Here is a 24,018-nt window from a genome sequence, read left to right on the forward strand (position 1 = left end):
CACCTGTATACCAATTTCAGTAATTCCCTAATGGTAATAGATACAGTAAATGACAGTTTCTGGCAAGTGAAAGCCATCTGGAAAATTATATGCTTTTTTTTTTCCCCAGAACTATTGGAAAGCAACTGTGGAAATTAGTCACCTTTTAATCGGTGGATATGTTAGCAAATAGCAAGTGACCATTCTACCAAGAACTGATTCCCAAGTGAAACATACCTCAGGGCTTATTCTTTAATTAGCAGGCTTTTCACCTTGCAAGTACATTAAAGCCATTAGAAACTGCTCCCCATGCTTGTACAATCAACTTTACAGCCTTCCAAAATGAAATAAATGATTCTGGTTTTACCCTAAGTGAAAACCTTTTCCTGAAAACTATCACCTTCATAAAGATAGATTTATAAAAAAAAATCTAAAAAGGGAAAAACTGGAATGTGGTCTCATGAGGATAAAAAGGCTAGTGTTAATAATTAACAAGGAGGGTGAAGTGGAGTAAATTAGCCATAATAGAGCCCACAGTGACTGGCAAAGTCACCTCTCATTATCAAAAAACTCATTAGGAAATGAAGAGGTGGAAATCCCACTGGGTTATTCTCACTCTCCAGCTATATCAGAGATTACTTTTCAGATTTCTTTCAAATGAAGAACTGTTAGGTCACCATATTGCATATTAGGTTAATCTTCAGTGAAATTTGGAGGACTGACACCTGCGTGTTATTCTATCTCAAGAGCTTTAAATGAGCTCTAAATCTTCGATGCAGGAGTCAGTTTTCATGTAAACCTGACATGAGGAAACTCCTCACAATAAAGAAACAATCTAACACTTACAGCATTAAAGAAAACTTTCATGTAAGACTCTTTTTATGACTGTGTCACTAAAATATAATGTTAGAAAGACTGCGAGATAATGAAAATGCATAGTCTTTGCTATTCAAATACTGTCAAATGTGTTATTTTATGTAGTATACAAAACATTGTACAAGATTCAAGCCAAATACTTCAAAGCCAATATTAATTTAACAATGAGGAAAAAGTGCGTTTTCCAATCCAGCGTATAACTTTTCATGAAGTGAAGGGGGGGAGGAAAGGAGTGTCCTGACTGAAGCTTCGCATTTCTAGTATGAAGGACTCTGTTTTGAATCACTTTAAGCTTCTTCATTTTTTTCTGACCTTATTCCACAGCAGTTAAGGGTTCATCAGTGAGTTCATCACTGATTGCTTTCTTGTTAAGTCTAACTGAAGAACTACTTAAAACAAGAATGGAGGAGTATAATCTTCCTATAGAGCAGGAATATATTCCTAATATAAAATATTTCAGCTTTTCTGACAAGAGCTAACAAATAACAAAAAGTGATTTAAAAAATGACATTTACTGTGGAAACGAGTAATAGATTGTAGATAAATTTGTTGTGATTTTTCAAAATGTAAAGGTTTGGAAAAAAGTATTGTAGCTGCTTTTATAGTATACATTTTAATGACCTCCAAAGTTTCTATTGTTCATACACAATTAGCCTGACTATGTAAAGCTTTGCGGATTATACAGCAATAACAGTCCCAAATATCTGTTTTTGACAGAGAAATTATTTTTTCCACAATTGCATATTCATAGAGGGAAGCAGGACATGGTCGTTCCAGGATCGTGTCTGGTTTTCTGTAATAACCATGTTACTTCTTGTCCACAGAGTTTATAAATTCTGTTATGAACGGGTCTGCTCTAGAGGGCAATTTACTTTCTGTAGTTGTTTAATTATTCAGATTAATCAGGTGATGAGTGCCTCAAGACAGACATTTATTCATTTCTCTTTGCTTAAGACAGTGTCAGAGATATCTTTTAGTGGCATATGCCTAGTTACATGAAGTGTTTGTTTATATATTTAGCTTATTTTAGAGGTTTTCAATTGTATATTCAATATTCTGCTCCTTTCCTTGCCAAGTTTTCTTTCCATGTATCACGTACTGACACTCTGTACTGTGCTGTTGCTCAGCATTATTGTATCACTACAGTGGCACAATTCAGTCAAAACTAGAAGTGTTACAAAGTTAACTCATAATCTTTTTTTTTTTCCATCATTATTTAGTGAAATGTCTGCGTACCTGCTGTAACTCAGCCAGGGCTCACCTGTAGACAGTTTGATGAAGCTGATTTAAAAAAACTCTGGCTATTGATTTCAAACAGGAATTCTCTGATATGTTTTTTCCACTATTGCTGTTGCTGGTAGCAAAGTCTCAACCACCACCAAAGGCAATATCACCTTCCTGCGTTGTCACAGCCTGTGTACTAGAATTTATACATAACACCATACTAGAATTTTTATACTAGAATTTATACATAACACCATAGCCTCTATCTCTTAAACTGCAGGATGGAGATGAGGTAGAAAACAAATTGGAAGAAATTAAGAAGAAGAAAACAAAAGGTAATCAGGGCAGACATCAGACCCACACTGTTACCTCTCATCAAACATCCTCATTAATTGTAGTAGTAACCTGTTCTTAGATCAAGGACTCAGGATTTTTGTTCAGTCCTGTTAAGAGTTACTTTGAAATCATAACCTGCCTTCAGATTAGAGCTACATGTTTTGGTTTGTCATATGGAGAGCTAACTCAAGTTACATTATTGCTCACCAGAACATCCAATAATTTTTGACTGAATTTGAGTTTTAGGCACAAGCAAATTGTGCAATAAGCTATTCACATCACTCTGTCTTGTAAAGATGAAATAAATTTTCAACTTGCTTCCACATAATACATCTCTAAAAATCACTTTAATGTATGTCTCTTATGTAAAAATATGCAAAAATTTTTATATAAGCTGAGACGCAATTTTCACCAAAATTTAAGTACCTGATTAATAAATGCTCTATGGAGACAGATGTAATATAAACAGGAAATTAGCGGAAATACAAACTTTCTTTTTACAAGGTTTTGGCTGTTTTTCAACTGCTATGAATACAAAATGGAGCCTCAAGGAAATTTCCTTCTTGAAATTTACTAGTTTTATTTTGGATTTAAAAATATACCAGAAAATCCAAGTGCTGCCTTCCTGAGAATCCTATGGAGAGCAGGATGATTATAGACTATCTGGCAAAGTGCTGATTTTATCAGTGGAAAAGACTCGTGTTAACCTGTGTCATTCTTCCATTCCTTTGATACTGCAGAAGCTTTTGGGAACAGTGTAGCACGCTGACTCCAGGATAACTCCCAAGCTGTGCCTGTATAAGTAAAAAGCAAAACAAGCCCCACAGCTGCTTTTGTACGCAGTCACAGTAAATTATTTTTCTACTGTTAGAGGAGAAACCTCATTCCAGTGCTGCATTATTAGACTGTACTTTTCACCTCTGCTCTTTTCTTGTCATATTTTAATATATTTCAGCTATCTAGTATGTAAAAACTGAATAAGTTTTCTCTTCAATATTTCAAGAATTTTTCACTTGGGGATTTGTTTTTGTTCCTCTAATCTATTTTCCATTAATATTGTCTATGCATTAATTTGCCCTGGCATAGGCTTTCATTTTGTTGTTGTATGTGTGAGTATGAGACGTCTCATATGAAGAGAGTGTGGGGTGTCAGTATTGACAAGACAATGGAGAATTAAGCTACATAGCTTTGAAGACAAGTGGTAGTTGAGGGATTTGAAGTGTGGCATTTCCTCAAGGATCTCTTGTTTCCCATCTGCTTTGATGCACAGGTGGTACCTTTTGGCAAGATCAATTCTAATCATTGGGTAGAGTGCCATGAGTCTGCTGATGATACTCAGCTATATCACTTACCCCTGTGCTCTGAGTTCTTTCCCTGCCCTGCAGTAATGCTTGACAGAGATCTCCAAATGGATAAATCAGAGCTGCCATGTCCTCAGCCCTGGGAAAACAGGATGCTCACCGAGTTGTTGATCCGAGAGAGCTCTCTTGGGTGTGTGCCCATGTACAGAGGGATGTCTGTGGAGGCACAGGCAGAGTCTTGGCATCGTTTTGGAAGGTTTCACTTTTCTGAAAAGGCTACTGTCAGGCTCTTAGGAGAATGATTTGGCTTTTCAAGTGAACAGCTTTTGTTGGCTATGACTTCTTTAAATTTCATTTTGACTTTGGAATAACAAGAGTTGCCCTCCTGCCCATGAGGCTTTATTACTGTAATTCCCAGGGTAGGTCTTGCAGCAGGGCATTTCTGCAGTGTGCTCAAAACAGTAAACTACAAACTCATCCCTTAAAGTAACTGTGGTTGCCTGACTAATGCCAGACCTGCACTGATTCACTATAAAGCAGCAAAATTAACTGAATTGACACAGTTGTATTCTTCTTGTTGTTTTTAAGCTCAAAGTTGTCTCAAAAATTCAGCCTAATATGTAGCTTGATACCAACCACCTTTTGTTTCTCGAAGGCAATGTTCATCAGCTGTTTACTGTGAAACACACAGCATGTGGGCAAGCTTCCACACCCTTGTGTTAATATCCAAATCCTTCTCAGTTGTTATTATTGCTGATGACAAATGCTGTAGTTTGAAGAGATGAGAATATAGAAAAAAATAGCACAATTTTGAATGCCTGATATACAAATAAATATGCCAGAACTAGCTCATTAACAAGTAGTTCTATGAGCAGTGTAAATAATGGAGCGTGTTTGTAATGGACTTATAGGTGCTCTCAAGGGTGGATTCTCAAGTGTTTAATAAGAGCTGAGCCAATGCCGCTGTCTTTTTCTCAGCGGAAACCCTAGTAATCTCTGCCTGCTACCTAGCTGCCTGTTTTCATGAAACTACATATATCTGATATTTCTACCCCTGTGTGTAATATGGTTGAAATTAGCTTAAAGTTTCAAAATTCTTAAAAAGAACAAGGCAGGTGAACAAAACTAGAAACCAGATTGTATTAGTATTGTCTCCTTAGGTAAAAGTGATTGATACATAATTTCCCATTACTCTATGAGTAGTTCTTGCCTTCAGATCATTGTAGTCAAGAAAAAAATAAGAACATTAATGTCCAGACATTCAGCCATAAAGGGATTTCCTTGCAATACAAGTAGCAATAGGGAACTGAAACTTGATGACACATTTTCCCCATAGTCTCCGTTTCTCCCAGGTTTATTTTGTGGTGGACATCATTCAGGAATGGAAGGCAAAAGAGTTTCTGGAAATTACAGAAATTATTTTTATGTTATGCAAGGAGTTGTACTAGTAGTGGAGCAAGAGGTATTATAATTTTATGAGGTGTCTTTCAGGGTTTTGAGCCCTATGATTCAGCCTTTTCTTAACAGGAGGAGGAGGAAGCCTCCTCAAAGTGCAGTTGTGGTACCCATCCAAATCAAATGAGAAGCTAGATACAGGAATAGGTGGGAGAAGAAACTCACAAGAGAACTAGAAACAACAGAACATGTGTGGGAGAAAAGGAGGGCTACTGAAATAATGAGAATTTCTCTCTATGGCTCAGCTTGCCCGTATGATTTCCATGTACACATGGGAATATTATTATAGTCCTAAAAATAGTGCTGGATTAATGGGTGAACACAGATACATTCAAAACATGAAACTGATATGCTCCCTTGGTGGGGTAGGACACTAGTGTGCTAAGAGTTAGGATTTGCTAAGAGAACATTTCGAGGAATACAGGGACAAGCAATGGTGGTGGCCAACTAATTTTCAGGTTTTCAGATCAGTTTGCATTGTGTATACACTTTTTCATGCAGTAAATCCCATCTGTGAAGCAGGTGATTTTCTACTGCTTATAGCTACATTGTATAATATGCTTTATGCTTATAATATGCTCACCAGTAAACTCAATTTCTTTCAAAAAGCAAGAGAACGCTTCTACATGTGTTACACATTGTCAGCTTACATAAGCACTTTAGACAACTAGTTTAAATGGATAAAAGACTACAATTTCTGTAAAGTCAGAGGTAAGCACACCAGATAATCTGCAAACTTCTGTAGGCAAGTGTGGCTGCTGGGGTTGTTTCTCATGGACGCTGACTGACTGGGAGGTACTTTTGTTCCTGGGGTCTGGATGTGCTTTGTGCATGTGTTAGGGTGCGAAAAGCCGAGATTCTGGTGGTGAGCTCTGTCCTTTGAGATTTTTAAGTATCGACATGCATAGGCATACCAAGGTGTTTTCTATTCAAGAGCTCATTGAATGTCCTGCCTAGCTATGGGCAATTGTTCAGGACTTTGCCAGCTCCTGAGGACACAGAGCAGATGGGTAAACTGTTATTGTTCCTCCAAACACTCATATATCACATATTGCCTTTTTCTTTTAACCAATCTGGAGGACATGCTGCATGCCTCTATATATTTGCACATAGCTTAGTGAGGCTGGAATCATTTATTGTAACCTTCATTCTGCTTAGCATAAGGAGAGTGAAAATAACTGAATGACATCAAATACTGGTTCTTGGTTTGGTTGGTTGGGGGTTTTTTGTTCTGTCTTGGTATCTAAGTATTGAACAAAATTTCTAAGGCCTAGATTCAGCAGGGCATATTATTAATTTTAAGAAGCAGCAACAGGATTCTGGTTCAACAAAGTACTTCAGTAAGTACCTACTTTTGTAAAGTGACAGTTAAAAGTGTACTGCAGTGTCCTCATGGAGGACTTCATTTATCTTTTATGAACCATGTTTCCTGCACAGGCTGGATCTTGTTCTTAAAATGCTTTTGTATACTCAGACATTTTAAGAGATACTTTTGCCTACAACAGAACAAAACAGGGAAAGGCCTGACATGTTTATTTGTGTTTTGTTTGTTTTTAAAGCATTTTTGTGCAACGGAAAGTTTCACAAGCACTTGCAAGAAATTTTTGTTCCCATGGTCATCCGCTACATTGATCTCATGGAATCATCAATTGCCCAGTCCATTCACAGAGGTCTTGAACAAGAGTCATGGCAACCTGTCAAGTAAGTGCTTTCTACAAGTTCTGAACAAAGCACCTGCCTGTAGCCTTCTGTCTAATCAGGTGTTCTCCCCCGTTGTCCTCTAAATATTCTATTTTTTATTGTATTCCTACATTGTTTATTTCTTCACAGGAGCATCACCAACAGTCTTCCTAATGTAGCTCTTCCAAAAGTTCCAAGTTTGCCTCTTAATCTTCCACAAATACCTAGCATTACTACACCAACCTGGATGACTTCTTTGTATGACTCCACGTGTGTATTCTTCAATAACCTTCTGACTGTATGTCAGCTCTGCATGGCCTTGCTAGTGTTCTGTGCAGCTGTATTTGGATTGCATGGTGTTTATGATCTCTTAGTTGGAAATTATTGTTTCTTGGGAGTGAGCCAAGCATGGACTGTTAGTGAGTTGCGCTTCCTAGTGCATTAAAATGTAGCAGTCTTAAACTTAAAAAATCAACTTGACAAAGGTTCAGTTATAGTATGAATGGTGTTTAATACCCTAAACAACCTAATGACTCTTCTGAATTAAAACACAGTGGGGAACCTTTTGGATAATTGATTTTAGATCATGTTTTTTTGAAGTGAGACAACCCATCATATTTGTGCATGGGTTCGATTAACTCATATATTGGTTCTGAAAATCACTGATTGGAAATATTGTCATTAGATTAAATATCTGTGTTACAGGGAAATAGTAAAAGGTTAATAAGTACCCAAAATAGAAGTACATCCATTTGTCTGTTTGAAAACATATGTATTTATTTTTTACTTTTCTTCAACACTTCAGTGCTCTTTTCTTAAAAAAAAAAAAAAAAAAAAAAAAAAAAAAGAAAATAAAATAGAGCAGATGTGCCCTGTACTATAGGAATATTCCCATAGTTACAGGTCAGATTTCCGTGTGAGGACACATTCATATACACTAGAGGAAGGCTCAAGAAGAACCCTGGTTTAGCTAAAGTTGTATTAGGAAAGGATGAATGTGCAAGGTTTCAAAAACCATACGTTCAAGATGCAAAGCTTGATAATATGATTTCAAGCCAAGTATTATCTTCTCAAGTTTTGTAACAGAGTTAAACACTCCTAACAAGTACTTAGATCCATTACTGCAAGAGCTGATAGTTTGTGCTCTGCCAGACTTCTGGCACTTGTATGTTGAGCATTATGATTGTTGTTCTGCTGATAATTCCCCTAAAAGTTGACAAAATTCCTCTTAATCCTTGGCTTTGGTACCTTTTGTGTTTACTGTAATAATGCTACATTTCTCCTGATGTGCTTATGCAAGTCCTTTCAGTTTTGAATACAAACTAATTGGTCTTATGCTACTCAGATTCCTTTGTGTTATTCCCATTCTTTCAAGGGTTACTTTTTTTAAAGAATAGATTTCAGAGTTAAGAGTTGTTATAATCTTACATGTGATCTTCTTACAGTCTGTATTCTAGAAACCCCATCCAGTAGAAATAGCTTGTAGGTATTGAAATTTGTGTATTTTGAATATTGAATTTATAATTAATATATTTATAATTTATAATTAATAGATAATAAATATGGATTCTGGTTGGAGGTGGTAGAACTTTCCTAAATAAAGGTTTAGGCGTAGCAATAAATTCCTAGACTGTATTGTCAAAAAATGTGCGAGTATAGTGAAATTCAGCCATTGGCGCATTGTCTTTGCACATCTTCTGGTATTAAGGTTCATGGTGTGTATGGCAACCTAATTAGTGAGGTTTTCAAAGAGTTTGGTGAACACTTAGGCTGATATGTGCTGTAAGCACTTGCCAGCAGTAGCTGTCGCTCTGCAGCTTCTCAATAGAAGTGGGGACGAGTGGTATCCCCACTGCGGTGTAGTCTTTGTAAGGCCAACATCTCCTTTCAGCCACCTCTCACAGCATTTGAAAACGGTCTTCTAAGGTGCTGGCTCTGCTGTAGGCACCTTTTCATGTTCTTTTTTTCCTAAATATAGAGTTTTCAAGTTGTATTTTGTGAAATATGTATAAATTAACATTCAAGATTGCAGGTAGTATTAAGTTACCTTTGTAATACTGTGGAATTCAGATACTATTTTAAGAATTGGCCTACCTACGTCCTACTGAAGAGCCAAGTAACTTCTTAGAATGGCCGTGGGTTGTATTTGAATCAAAAATAAGTGTGAAGGCATTGCAAGCCCATTATTTCTTCTCCCAAGGTAATGAGTTCCCTCTTTTCCTGCTGGTTGCGGTGTCTGAGCTTCTGGTAGAGGAAGTGGTTTACTTTCACTGTTACATGAAAGAAAGGAGTGTTTTATTTCCCCCACTTGTCCCATCCAATCCTCTTCAGGAAGAACAAAGCTTCCTCTTCCTAGTTAAATTCTTCAGTGGGGAGTGACCAAATACCTAGGGTCCAATACCTGTTAAGCGAAACCCAGTGTTTCCTGTCGCTGTCGCTTTTCCCTTTCAATGTGATGAACACCCATCTTATATGGACTAGAATGCCATATTGTATTGTACGTAGCATCAGCAGAGACACCCGAGTTCAGGAGCCCAGGCCATGCTTTGTCAGTCATCGCAGGTGAATCCTTCTCCCCACTGACTGCCACAAGTCTTTCTCTCCCAGTCCACTGTGCTCCCTCCTCCCAGCCATGCAGGTGATGCTGTAGCAAAAAGATGACTATGTATGTCACTAAGTTGTGCTGAACTTCTCTCTTTCTCTTTGAAAATGGTGATTTTTGGCAATTAATTTATTTGAATTACACAATTAAGAATCTACGGGCAAGAAGAATAAGAAAAAGCAGTCTGTGAACCAACTGAGTTACAGTTAAATGTCTACCAAGGATGCTAAGTCCTGTGTCTGTTTTGACTGCAATAGGAAGAGATTTTGTATTCTCCAAAATTGTTTGGTTCATTTTCATGTACATGCTGTTATGTTCATATTTAAGTCCCTTCATATTCAACAGAGCTGTTATTTGCCTACCTAAGAACTTTTGCTGAAGAGATTAAAATATAGTCACTGTTAGGCATTTATTTGTGTGCATTATTGATTAAAATAGATTTTTACCTCTTTCACTTAAAATTTGCTACAATTCTTTTGAACAGTACCAGAGAAGATCATTTATATTTTTTAATTAACTGGTTTCTTTTTTTTTTTCCTTGATCACATGTTTTGCAGGAGTTACTGTATGGTGCTTATAATAGCACTTAGGGAGATCATTACCTATTTTCTGTTGTTTTGGCTTAACCTTTTATTATTTGGAATTGGAAAGGGAGATATGAAAAGGGGAACATGTTATGAGTAGCAGTCTGTTTTTGTTGATTGGTCTCAAGAGAGGACAACTCAGAGGACACCTTGGCTAGACATGCAGAACACTGTGAATTACTGTTCCATTTGGCTGAAGACAGCACCCTTAAAGAACAGAGAAGTCTGAATGTTCTATAAAAGTTTCTAATCAGCCAGAATAAGGAGGTTTTTTTCCTTAATTATTCATTAATTCAAATATACTACTTTAAATTTCATTTTTGTTTCATTTCATACTTTAATTTCTCTGCCTCTTCTAGACCAGGCTTTTAAGTTAGATTTGTGAGTGATTTAAGTTGTTTATGGTTTAATTTATATAATATTTTTATTTTCAATGCAGACATGACATAGATTCACTGACCAAAAATATTGTAGATACAGACCTGAGGTCGTCCGTTGGTATCTGATGCTAGTCTCGAACATCAGGTTCAAGAAAACTCCAGGCTTGGAAAACATGGTATAGTATACATGCTTGCAGGAGAGTAGTTCTGTTTTGTCTTCCAGCCAGAGCAGACAAGATCAAAGGAAATGTGTCAGGTATATTCTTCCTGCTGTAGCTCAGCTATAACAAGTGACAGGAGGGACTGGCTGGAGCAGTCGCAGTGCTCTGATGGTGATGTGAAGGGATCTGCTCTGGACATGTCTGAGCTCTGCTGCTGGACCTCTCCATGTGCTTGTGGGCCACGCTTCAGTGCTGTGTTGGGGACTGCAACACTGATCCTGTAATTAATGAAAATCCTCTTCTGTTGAAGAAATTCTGAGTTGACTTTCTGAGACCTGAATATACGTCTTGAGGCAGCATAAAGGAAGTAGAACTGGTCCCTGTTTTGTAAACAATCCCCACAAAACATTAATGAGTAGTAACTCAGTAATAACCTTAAAAAAATGATAATTGCAGTAATTTATAAAATCACCATCATTGCCTTGATAAATTCTACAAATTCTTGTAGGAAACCAGCTGATTTTGAATGGAAAATGTCCCTAGAAATTTAATATTTCTCCTATATTTTAATATCCCAAACTTCCCTATGGGGTTTCGCATCTGGGCAAGAAATATATTCTACGTGTACTCTGGAGTGGTGTGTGTACTGATCTTGCAGGCAGTGTGCTTTATTAGTGGACTGTTTGACTTATTGTCACTGCTTAGGTAGCTGGCAAGCCTAGTAGGAAGCTGCCTCTCTCAGCTGTCAGTGGATAAGTGAACTGCTTAGGAGGCTGTATGCAGCTCCTAACTTTAATATTCTAGATGATCTTGGAGGAACATTATGTCTTGGACCTTTTTTGCTGTGTTCAGCATGATGCAAGGCATAATTAATTTAGGTTAAAATGGACCTCTAGAGATACCTGGGTCCACTCTCCCAGTCAAAGTGTGACTAAATACAAAGTTAAATTGCCATTTGAAAAAAAAAAAATAGAATGGGCATAATATTTGCCTCTTTAAATCTTTGGAAACCTTATACTGCTATGATCTGATTTTAAAAAGTGGAGAACTAGATAGTACCTTTTGCAGAAAGAACTAGTACTGAAACCTGAGGTTTTGACCAGCAAAACAATGAAGTTTGTGCTTAATTTTAAAAATACAGCTATATTGAATAAAGTTTTTGAAGTAAAATACTGGTTCAGTTTCCTTGTAGAGCAATATTATTCCATTCATTAGATTGGAGTACCTTTACTATACATGTTAAAATAAAAAGGTTCTTGAATAATGGATGGAGATTCCAATGCTTTACTGGTTTGATTCAAGTGCAGGAGTTAAAAACTGAGTTTGGCTCTTCTTCTGAAGAGACATAACCAGCCCCTAGTAAGGAAAGGAAATCTATAGACTCTATGACCACTTCAGAGTATTGAGGGATGTGCTGGCAATTCCTATTATTTCTAATGCTTTTGCTGATTAAGAGGCCAGGAAAAATCCTAAAATACAAATAAAACAAGTATCTGGTATAAATAGCAGTAACAAGGTGATTGAAACCAGTTTTCCGCAACATTTAACAAACAAATTAGATGTTTGTGTCTGGATGTGTGAAATAGGAACGAATAGTTTCTGTTGTAGCACTTTATTTTCCTTCCCCATCTTATTATTATGATATGTTACTCAAATTCAAATATCATTGCTGAATAAAAAATTGAAGGATGGGAGCTTAAAATTACATGAAAAGAGAAAAAATGAATTAGTTTCTCAGAGAATGAATTAGTGTTTCATGAACCTGTGTCCATTATTGCATTTAGTGTAATTGTGGAACTTCATTTGGTAGTCTAATAAAACCAAATTAAGTGGCTACCAGGGAGTGAACGTGCATAAGAATACATTGATGTTATTGAGAGCACATTAGTCCTGAGTCCTAAAGAATTTCATTTGGAATTCCATTGGATGAAAGAGAAAAAAACTATGGAAAGAAGAAAATTGGCTAAGTTGTATGATCTGATGATGAAAAATGGTAGTTCTGTTTCTTGAGAAAGTATGGATTGTTTTCTAGAAAATATGTGTGCTTATCAACTGTAATTATATGCTGACATTGTCTCTGTTTCTGTCCCTATATAATTTAACTTCTTCTTTTACTGCAGTCATTTCAAAAATTGACTTAGTCTCTTTTGAATCAAATAATGTGTATAATGTAGCCTCTACAACTTCACTCACTGCCAGTGTACACAGCAGGTGTAATGAAGTCTTCAGTATTTGCTTATCATATAACTTAAGAAACAGTCTAACAGGGTTATAAACTTTCTGAGAAGTTTTGGTGATTCATTATTTCTATTTCTTAATTAAACTTAGCAGTGTGTAAGAGTGCTCCCTATTCAGGTTCAACCTTAACGGGTAACATCCCTGTGCAAGTTGTAATCTTAGCAGTCCCACAGGTGTTTTTCCTGTTCCTGCTGTTTTCTTTCAGGAGCAAAATGCAATGAAAAATTAACAATTACTGTTTTAAATAAGTGGGGAAAATATGCATGATATCAAAAAAAACCTGTCTAAAACTGCACAATATCCTGCTATGCATAATGAAGACATTGAAACATGTGCCCTTTGAAGCCACAGCTGAAGTCAGGGTTGGTCACTTGGCTTCATTTCACCACCCGCTATCTATGCTGACCCGGTGTGGGGCGGTGGTGTTGCTGCTGGCTGAGGGTGCAGTAGCTGGTCAGATAGCAGAGGTCCTTTTTGGTTTTTTAGTTTGTTTTTTTAATCCAACCCTGCTCTGTTCTCAACACACTCAACACTCACTGACTTCTTCCATGAGAGCTGGGATCCCTTAACATTTTGATAATGCTGTCCCTTTGTCATGAGGCAGAAGAATATAACAGTAGTGACATATTTAAACTATTTGTCTCTGAAATGGGACTCTCAGGCTGAGTTTCGCTGGCTTGTGTCACTAATATCCTGAATGCTGTGTTGCGTAGTATGGCTGTCTTTAAACAATAATCCAGGTATTGCAATACAATGCATCATGAAAATGTAATTAATCCACAATGACAGTGGAAGTATAACTGCTTAGTTACTGCTAAGATTAGCCTTACATTGTTTTATCTTATCACAAACAAATGTATTTGAATTTAGCAATCAGTTCAGGGTGGAAGAAGATCTTTAAAACCACATGGACAATCTGAGATGGCATAGAGCCATATTAATCCCCTGTTTTGTTTGTACACTGATTTCTCTAAATGGTGTCTGTTCTCTTTTTGCACTGGGCTCTGATGTTATTCCCTCAGTTACAATTAATAAGCATTTATCAAGGGACTATTTGTCTGGTAGCCATTTTACAATATTGCTACTAGCATCCTCATTTCTTTGGTAGGCTTATCTACCAGAGTTATGAAGGCAAGAAAACATATATGCAGAATCTTCACTGATTTGAAAAAGTCCTTACTAATTAATAACTCTTGTACCCTTTATTTTTCCTGTCAATTTGAACTTTGAGCTGCTTCATTTTCCATGTTCCACATCATCCCGTCTACCTCCCTAGCCTGTCTTATTTCTCAGCTAACAGATGAGAAAACTTTGCTATTTTCATCCTAATCAAAGTCATTTAAAACTTTCCATGAACATTTTCGCATTCTTGGAATAAGAGCAACTGTGCTATGAGATACAGTGAAGTGAAGGAGGAGAATGGTGTGATAAGGAAATCTTATTACCTTAGATAATTCTGCGGCAACTGAGGTAGACATCATACATTTATCTTCTATTTCTTGGGGACTTTGTTTTGTTTTGTTTCTTATAGCAATGGCTCAGCTACATCAGAAGATCTTTTCTGGAAACTGGATGCTCTGCAAATGTTTGTTTTTGATCTTCACTGGCCAGAACCAGAATTTGCCCATCATTTAGAGCAGAGACTTAAACTCATGGCCACTGACATGATAGAAGCCTGCGTTAAAAGGTACAGTTGAAATTATCAATTAAAAATTGGGAGAGATTTGAAAACATAGGAGTGGCGCTACTGTCTTGAAGAGGTACATCTGTACCAAAATGCTCTCACAGAAATCGGGGCAGCTCTAAAGAGATTGTGACTTGTGTGTATTTCCCAGCATCTGGCAGTCCGTAATTTGGCAACATATAGGAAATACCAAAAATGTCTACATATATTGTGGGTCAGCCCTTGGAAGTGAATAAACCAAATCTCTTTTCTATTCCATATTTCTAGGAAATATTAACAAATCTCAAAATTCTGCTAGAATGTGGTTTTTTCTATTTGTACATATTTCTTCTCCATTACTGTATTATTCTTTATGTTAATTAATACTACATAATTTTGTTGCTATTTTAGAGTACTGTCTCTAAGATACATATTACAAACTAGAGTATACAGCATTTCTGCAATTATGCAATAAACAAAGGAAGGCTATCTGTAAGTCATCTGACAGAAACCAAGTTTTATATTGCTAAGCTTCTGGAAATTGTATAAAACATAATGTTGGTTGTTTTTTTTTTTTCTTGAGCTCTATCTTATAATTAGGGTATATTCTTTAAAATTAAGCATAGGTGATCTAAAAAGATCTCTGCCATATATTTCAGTACATACCATTGAGTTCAGAAGGGATTTCCTATTAGGTGCTTCAGAAGCCATGATCCCGCATACAGAGAAAGCTTAGTCTGGACACATAAAAATACTGATTTTAAAAATATATATAAATATATAAAAATAGAATTATAAGGAAAGAAATAAAGAAAGTTTGTAGACAATTAATAAAGTCAATCAGAAAATATAAAACATCAATAAGGAAGGCTAAAGAAACAGAGAAACTTTAAAGTCTGGTAAGGTTTAAATCTGGTAACACAGTATTTTATTATTTTCTATTAAACATCTTACACACAAGGAGACCCTCAGGCTTAGTATATGAGCCTATTGTCTGAGCTACAGTGGTGAAGTCATGGTAAAAAAGGCAGAAGCATTTCACAAACATGTGTACTTGATTTTGGAAGGGGGATGATACAGTGAACAGAATAAAAGTTTAAGCTCTGTAGCAAAGGTAGATAAGAGACAATATCTACTGAAATTGAAGTCATGTAAGCTTGCATCCACCTGTTCTAAAGAATTTGGCGTAGAAGCTCAGTCAACTACAAATATATAACAGATCTTAGAAAAATGGTGAAATCTCAAAGGGCTGGAAGACTATTTGTGTAATCTTACTCCTAACAACCATAAAAGGAGTAGCACTGAGATGCAATAGTGTATTGATTATATTAACTTTGAGCGTGGAAAAAAATGAAAAAAAAATCTTTACACTGAGACTCTTATCAACAGGACTAAAATACAAAGATGTATATAATAAGTGCTAGTTAAAATAATGTATTGAAAAATAAATATTTTCAAATTCATCTTATGTCTTTTTGTAAAGATTATTACAGATTAATGTGGGAAAAGCATTTGTGTTAATATAAATACTTGGATTTCTCCTGGGCAGTAAATCTAATGCCACATTGTCATTATCCAAAACTTTGTACCATACAGAACTGACTGTGTGGATTTTAATGGCACACACAAAATAAATTAAAAATGGCTCACTGCCAGGATCACAACCAGAAGCAGAGAAGAGAGTTATTAACAGAGACATTAAAATATAATTCCTTATGGATCACGTTTTGGTCTGTGATACCAATCATGATATATTTGGTGCTTGCTTTTGTATAAAATAAGAAGATTCAGGTGGCAATAAGTGAAGGTTTAATATTACATAATGATCCTAGTGTCAATGCATAAAATGGATTAATATTTTAGAGTTAATACATAATATACTAGTATTAATACACTAAGTATGTTTTAGTGTTGTCAAAGATACTGTACATCAAGTAGCAAAGAAAGTAAATTTTATCACTAGGATGGATTGTATTAGACAGTAGCAACTTGGAAAAGAATGATGGAACTATTCTATTATAACTCTCATCATGATACTAATAGGATGTATAAGAATTTTTAAAATGGAAATAGGATGCTTCTATTCCCATCTTCTTAAAATTGTGTGTCAGTTTCTGGCATCCAGATTTGAAAATAAGAGTGGAAATAAAACATTACTTTTATATTTATGTATTCTGAACTATCATAATTTATTTTGATGACATTGCTCCTTATTTAGACTGGTGTGAGAAGAGGTTTTTTGTATAATGTATCTCCTGATGCATCTTTCTTTTCAATATAAATATTAATATTTGCTTAATAACAATCTCCTTTTCTTCAATAAAATTCTCTTTTCTATTAAAGCCAAAAGAGGATTCATAATTATATTTCTTATAAGTGAGTATTTGGTAGGATAAACTACATTTTAACATAGGAAAGCTGGAAAATGTGGGGTATTCTTGTTGCTTTAAATTGTTCTTAAGCATCATAGAAGTTAGGTATATTGTTACCTGGTAGGCAAGAAGATAATACTTTTATTATTCAACTGAATTAGCTAAAGCAGACAGAACCTTGAGACTACCATCAATGCAATTGTTTACTGAATGGGTGTATATTTTGCATTCTAAATTCTTCTCACGTGCATGTACATTATTAAGCTAACATGTTTTGTAAGGTTTATACAGTTATGCACTGATTGGTCAGAATTATCACAGAGACTCATATTATGAATTTTGTTTTAATAAACAGAACAAGAATTGCATTTGAACTCAAGCTGCAAAAGACAAACAAATCAACAGACTTGCGGATCCCTTCTTCTCTGTGTACAATGTTTAATGTCTTAGTTGATGCCAAAAAACAGACGGCTAAACTCTGCATACTGGATGGGGGGCAAGAGGTAAGTGGAATTTTGTATATTTCATTCCCGTGTTCAGTTCATCTGAAATGTCTCACACTGCAGATTAATTTCAAACTAGCTGAAATGTGTCATGTAGCTGTTTGTACAGGAGCGTGCATAGACTGCTCCGTAGAAGCATCACGCAAGACACAACCCCTCATCTTCTGCCAGAAAAGACACAGACTGCTTCTGGAATTTATCTGCTTTGACCTGTGAATCTGTTGAACATTAACAGGATTTCTTGACTCACAGTAATTCTGAAAATTTCTCTTGGGTTGCAGCAGAGAAACTGCTCAGAATTCTTTTGTAGTATTAAAATAGAGCCAAAACATTGTCCTTTGCAGACAGGTTTTAAATAAGTAAGGATTTTTTTTTTTTAAATGGCTCATATACCGATGCCTGTGTACATGCTGAAAATAGAGGAAAGAAATAATCAGGTAGTTTAATGGGATTTTTTAATTTGGTCTTCAAGGACAGGGACCTTTTTGGCAGTAGTTTGCTCCCAGAACTGTGGACGCTCCACAGTGGAGCACTGATGTGCTGTTGAAGGACATGTAGGCTTTACTGACTACTGTCCTTCCCGTGTTGTCACTCTGGGTGAGAATAATCTGTGTATTGAAAAAAGACATCCTACGTAGACTGGTGAGATCACCAACATAAAATTAAAACTGTTCTTGCTGTGCTAATGCATTAGCAGTGTAATTTTGTGTGATTTGGTTTTGGGGAGAAGGTATAATAATTTGTTAGAATTTGGCAACAAAAAACTATGTCTGCTTTGAGCAGTTTCACATTTACATTTTTAATTATACTGTTTGTGTTGATTTTTGCATTTCTGTACTGTGCTCTTCATTTTATTGACTCATCTTTTTAAGTTAGCGTATTCAATAGAATTGTCTTTTTTTTTTTTTTTTTCAAATTCAATGAGACATTCATCATTTTCCTGTTCTACCCTGTCATCTTTATTTTTCATTTTGGTTTTCCATGCCACGAACCAGTTTGCTAGTCAATGGGTAAGTGCCTTTTCATTGTTTTTTAACCTACATATTTTATTTGGTTATTAACAGCCAGTTTTATTTTAAATGGTAATATTGCTTTTCTTGGTAATTTGTTAGCCTAGCCCTCAGAATCCGTTTACAGCCCGACCTTGCTACAAACTGATTATCAGGTTCTCAATTCATCTTTCCTTGTTCATCCTCTGAAGGTGGTTCCAGGTGAATTCTTCACTCTTTGTACTTTTTAGACGAAATGTCCTGCCTTACTGGGTCACAAAGCTCTCAACTCTTTCACCTCTCAGTGGAGCAGAACAGCAAACCACTCATTTGAGACTCGTCAGTTTTAAACCAGACTGTCAACTCTTCACCTTATGCTGATTCTGCCAGTTCATCTTAGTGTCTGAGCAATACCCTGCAAACACACATGCACACCCTTCCTTAGGGTAAGAAGATACCAGGGGAAAGGCAATACCAATACCTCCATGAAGACCTGCAGACAGATGGTGTAGCCTCATTCTCTACAGTCATTCCATCCCTCTCACCTGCTCTGGATGATGCCTCGTCCAGCCAGTCCCCCTCAGAGACAAAGTTCAGCATTCACTGTTGCCTTTTGGACTGCAGACCCTTACCAGATTCTCTTCTGAAATCTTCCCATTCTCTACATTTTCAAGCTCCATCATACACTCTTCACAATGCCAAAGCAGAAATACAGCCCTTGTTCCCTTCTAGGCCTGACCGTGACCCTAAATGCTTCCAGTGCTTCTTTTCAGTGCAAGAGTTTGACTATTTGGCATACCTGTGATGAAATACATATTTCTTTCATAGTCCCCAAGTTAATCTTCATCCCAATTCATCTAATAAACAAAAGGAATCTCAAGTTTTTCACATATCATAAATTATCAGATTATGGGGAAACTTCCTTCTTTCTCATAAACTTTGAATTATTATCTACCAGTTTTTTCCATTCCCAAGGCTTTTTTAGAAAATTAAGAAAAAAGTGGCTTTCCAGTTGCTTGTAGCTGTTATCATAATTGTTTGAAACACTTCAAGATTTGTTGAGTGAAATGCTTCTGGAATCTCCCCATCTGTCAAAGAAGGCAGGAGAGCATCTCATAACATAAACAGTTGCATCTCTGACTTCTCTATAGGAGCTCTGGCATTTCCAGTTACTCTTAGCCGCTTGGTTTTGAAACCTTTTGCGTATTACCTTTCTTTCCCTTATCCTCTTTTATTTTCGTTTTAGTCTCAAACGTGGACTTTTATGCCAGTCAAGGAAAGTATTCCATAATGCCCAAGTTAAAATTTTTTTAAAGGGCTGTTCATTCACGTAAACGTTCACTGAATATCCACCTGACAGTTTCTAGAACTTATTCCTCAAGTGGTGGAAGTTGTTATTTAATTAGATTATTAGATTCAAACATTTCCTTGGATACAGTGTGCTATTTTCATTCCCTATATGGAGCTATAAGCAGTTGTATATCTTGTTCAAGTAGAGTCAGCTGCAGAAGTTTTCGCCCTGTGTTGTCAGATGGGAGGCAACTATAACTTAACATGTAATGAGGGTTTTCTGGTCGTGGTTAGCCATCAGCACGTTGAGTTTAGAGTTTAGATTTTATTATTTTTCCTGATTTTCCTACGTTACTTCATGCACTGCTCACCATTCACCCAAATGTCTTCCAGTAAAGTCCACTCTCATAAAGAGTCTCAAAGTCTGCTATTCAGGATGGCTTCCCGCCTTGACTTCTGAATATTATCTTCAAGCCTAAGAGAAGCACAGCATAAGTTTGCTACAGGCAGGATCATGACTTTGTGTTTGAAGAGAGCTCACCTGGGTGGATGCTTTCTGCAGTTGCCTTAAGAGAGTTTGAGAAGCAGGTCCAGGGGAGAATCACCTGATCTCTAACACTAACTGTTGGTGCCTGCAGCCTGCTTCATGGACAACCAGAATGGCACTTCATGGAGTACAGGGGAAGCGTACAGCAAGACAGCTAAGTAGCTCACTGGTTGGAGCTATTTCTAAAACAGTTGCCCACCTGTCTTCTTAGTTTCAGGGTATGTAATCTTGGGTATTTGTATGGTGAACAGTATCCCATTTCCTTCTTTCCTGAACCAGAAGCCAACAGGTGCTATTCCTTTACAGTCCATGGATCCCAAGTCAAACCAGTAGCAGCAGTAAGGAAAACCTTTTCTGTGACACAACATTAAATCATCCAGAGATTTTTCAGCTTTTGTTATTTGAGATAAATATTTTAAAACCTATTAACTTAAAACTTCGCAATCTAGATGCTGCAATCTTCTAGCAACATTCACATTTTTGAGTATGGTAGGTAAGAATCACACAGGAAATATTGCTGGGGGCAAGAATCAGATAGAGAATATTTCTGGGACCTCTTAGCTTGACAAGTCATTAGATCTGAACTAGATTTTTAGATCTGAGCCAGAGCTTGTTTGTTCTTTTGTGTAACTGGGTAGTAGTAAATGCCATTGGACTATGCTATTGAGTGCTGCATAGCAGAACGTGTATAGAAGCTATTTTAGTTGTTTCAGAATTCCATCCTCCTAGTACCCTATCATGCTTATAAAAAGAACAGAGATACACTTTTCAGTTTGGAGAAAAGTGAGTTCTGTTTCAGTGGAATGTGCCACAGCCAGTGCTTTGTATAATATGTCTATAGAAACGAGAAGTGGCCTTTAATTTTATGAACTTTGTTTCTGAAGCTATTTGAGTTATAAAATTCAAGGGGGAAACTCATTTAACTGCGTAAGTAGTAGAGGATTATAATTGATTTGATAGTAAAAAGTGTAGAGACAATTTAATGTACATGTAATATTGTTATATATTGGCAGTAGCAGTTTCAGTTCAGATGATCATGTACAATTTATTTTCACGGCAGTGCAACCTTAAAACATGCAAAAGAAAGCTATATTGAAAAATCTTAAAAAAAAAAAAAAAAAAAAAGAAGTAATTAATAAAGCTAACTCCAATATTGGGACGTAGTGAGGTAGAATGGAAAAAGAAATTGAATATATTGTAGAATTGTGCAACTTACAGTTCTCAGGTGATAAGCACAACATTTATGAACAATCTCCTCTCTTTCCCAAAAGCACAACTGTCAAAAGGCACTAAAATACTTTGTCTCTTTTCTAATGATAATACTGAGGCTGCTACTAGGAGCAGTGAGCCATATTGGGAAGACCTGGGACATGGCAACCCTCGCTGTACATAGAGACTGAGGGACGAGATGCTGGAGAGCAGCTCTGCAGAGGGGTATCTGGGGGTTCTCATCAATGGCAAGTTGAACATGAGCCAACAGTGTCCCTGGCAGCCAAGAGGGCAACTGTGTCCTTGGGTGCAGCGGGGCGAGGGAGGTGATTGTCCCGCTCTGCTCTGCACTGGTGCGGCCTCACCTGGAGCACTGTGTGCAGTTCTGGGCACCACAGGATAAAAAAGATATTAAACTACTAGAGAGTGCCCAGAAAAGGGCTACAAAGTTGGTAAAGGGTCTAGACCAGAAGCTGTATGAGGAGCAGCTAAAGTCACTTGGTTCAGCCTGGAGAAAAGGAACGTAAGGGAAGACCTCATGGTGGCTACAGCTTCCTCACAAGGGGAGGAGGAAGGGTAGACGCTCATCTCTTCTCTCTGGCAACCAATGACAGAACCCGAGGGAATGGCAGAAAGATGCATCAGGGGCGGTTTAGGTTGGACGTTAGTAAAAGGTTCTTCCCCCAGAGGGTGGTGGAGCACTGGGACAGGCTCCTAAGGGAGGTGTCGCAGCCCCAAGCCTGACAGTGTTCAAGAAGAGACTGGACAACACCCTCAGACACACCGTGTGAACTGTGGGGTTGTCATATGCAGGGACAGGAATTGGACTCAATCCTTATGGGTCCCTTCCAACTCAGGACATTCTGTGTTACTATGACCTGCCAAATTGTCTTGAAAAGCCAGTCTGGTTTGGTTACATGCCATGACATGCTTTGCCACTAAATGCAGTTTTCTCCCATGTGGCTCCCACACCTGCACCTGGATTTCTTATTTTACTGGGAATTACTCTAGGGCAGCTGGAAAGGCAGAGGCCCCTTCAGGGGGTTTGGGATGATGCTCCACAATGTGTATTCAAATAATTTAGCTGTGGGAGCTGACTGGTCAGGATTCAGAGTCCATGTGGATGGTGATCACATCAGCCAGCAGAACAGAAGTGTAAAGGCACAACTACCCATAAATGCATTTGGAAAAGGGATGAGGATTTGTCTGCTCTCACCCAGCAACCTTCGCAGAAGTAGAAAAGCTGCAGTCCTAGAGATCCTGATTTTAGGATTGTGCACACAACCTTGTCAGCTCATACCATTTTGTCATTAGTCCTACAACAGTTGCACTCTTTAAAAACCTGTCTCCTGGAGTCAAATAATCTTGCATGAGGATCTGAAGTTCTGTTTTGTCAGGGGTGCTGTGTTAGTAGAAGGTGGCATTGGGGAGGTGTGGGTTAAAAAAATTATGATTTTGTAGTTTGCAAAATCTTGGAAAAAAAGGAAATTAAATCCAAAATAAAAATATCAAATATTATTTCTAAACAAATATAATTATTTTGGAAGCTTGATTTGATTTTTTAATAATTTGGTTTACTTCTTGGTTTTCTTGGTCACAAGTGAAATTGCTTAGTGATTATATTCCATTCCTATGGAATTGTATTTGCCTAGTGGTGAAAAAAAACCAAACAAAGAAAACCATGGCCTTGGAATATACATTGTTCCATTAATGTAATGTACCGTGGAGGTAAGTTGCAGACACTTTATGGGAGTGACAACTGTGATTTTGCATACATCATAGGATTACCTATAGCTTTGACATGCATCCGTGGGAACATCATTATTTATTGTTTTCAAAGAGTAATAAACCATTACTTTCTGAAGACTGTGCAAATAACAGATATCCAACCATTTGGGATGATTTAACTCCTTAGCAGATCAAGAGAATATTATGTTGGCCAAGGCATTAATATGATTAGAATAAAATATTTCTGCCACTATGGAAAATTATTTGATGTATTTCTAATATGTTATTTCACTCTTCTGAGATGTTTGTTGATGTTCTTCTGATATGTGTCTCTGCATTTTCCAACCATTTTTAAACTTTAAAAGAAATTAAAACCAAAAATTAACATGCATGGTGTTGGTATCTGTAACAGATACATATGTGTGGGTAAACATATCTGATAGTTTTATTCTTTCTTAGGTTCAGTAGATGTGACGTTTAGAAAATCATTCCTAAATATATTAAGAAGATCAGATTTAATGTTTTGGTTTGTATGGCAACAATCTGAGACAGATTAAAAATAGCCTTTAAAAACTTGGAACTCTAGAAACTATTCAGCTGGCAGCTGCTAAGTTAGGCTAATGTTTATACTGACCTCAGTACTTTTTCTCCAAGCATTATGCTGTTAACTGTTCCAAGGAGCCTTGAACTATGAAGATAGGGTTAGTCTTTACAAGTCACATTTTCCGTGAAGTGGCTATTGGGGACAATCTTTCCTGTCAGATAAATGCTTCTAAAGGAAGAATTACTGTTTAAATTGATGTGCCTCCTTGATAGAATGGGATCCCTAGTTCCTGCTAATTTCAGGAGGGAACTCTGTAGTATTATCTAAAAAGTCTTTCAGATTTATTTTAAAAGCATT

General features: G+C 36.8%; 1 protein-coding gene across 3 annotated transcripts in view; it reads left to right on the forward strand.

Moving 5' to 3' along the window:
• CADPS2 (calcium dependent secretion activator 2) overlaps window positions 1-24,018 on the forward strand; it is a gene marked incomplete at both ends in the record, with an annotated part of 299,698 nt that overhangs the window by 240,075 nt on the left and 35,605 nt on the right. The window contains 4 exons of one of the 3 annotated variants that reach the window (XM_080355871.1): window positions 6,731-6,872; window positions 7,002-7,121; window positions 14,348-14,503; window positions 17,207-17,354. In XM_080355871.1, the coding sequence (XP_080211997.1) occupies window positions 6,731-6,872; window positions 7,002-7,121; window positions 14,348-14,503; window positions 17,207-17,354 (566 nt within the window). Of the gene's footprint in view, window positions 1-6,730; window positions 6,873-7,001; window positions 7,122-14,347; window positions 14,504-17,206; window positions 17,355-18,349; window positions 18,365-24,018 lie in introns of all 3 variants that reach the window. The other 2 variants (XM_080355872.1, XM_080355873.1) reach the window with 2 other exon arrangements.

Source organism: Nesoenas mayeri, assembly GCF_963082525.1.
Source record: "Nesoenas mayeri genome assembly, chromosome: 1".
Classification (NCBI taxonomy): domain Eukaryota; kingdom Metazoa; phylum Chordata; class Aves; order Columbiformes; family Columbidae; genus Nesoenas; species Nesoenas mayeri.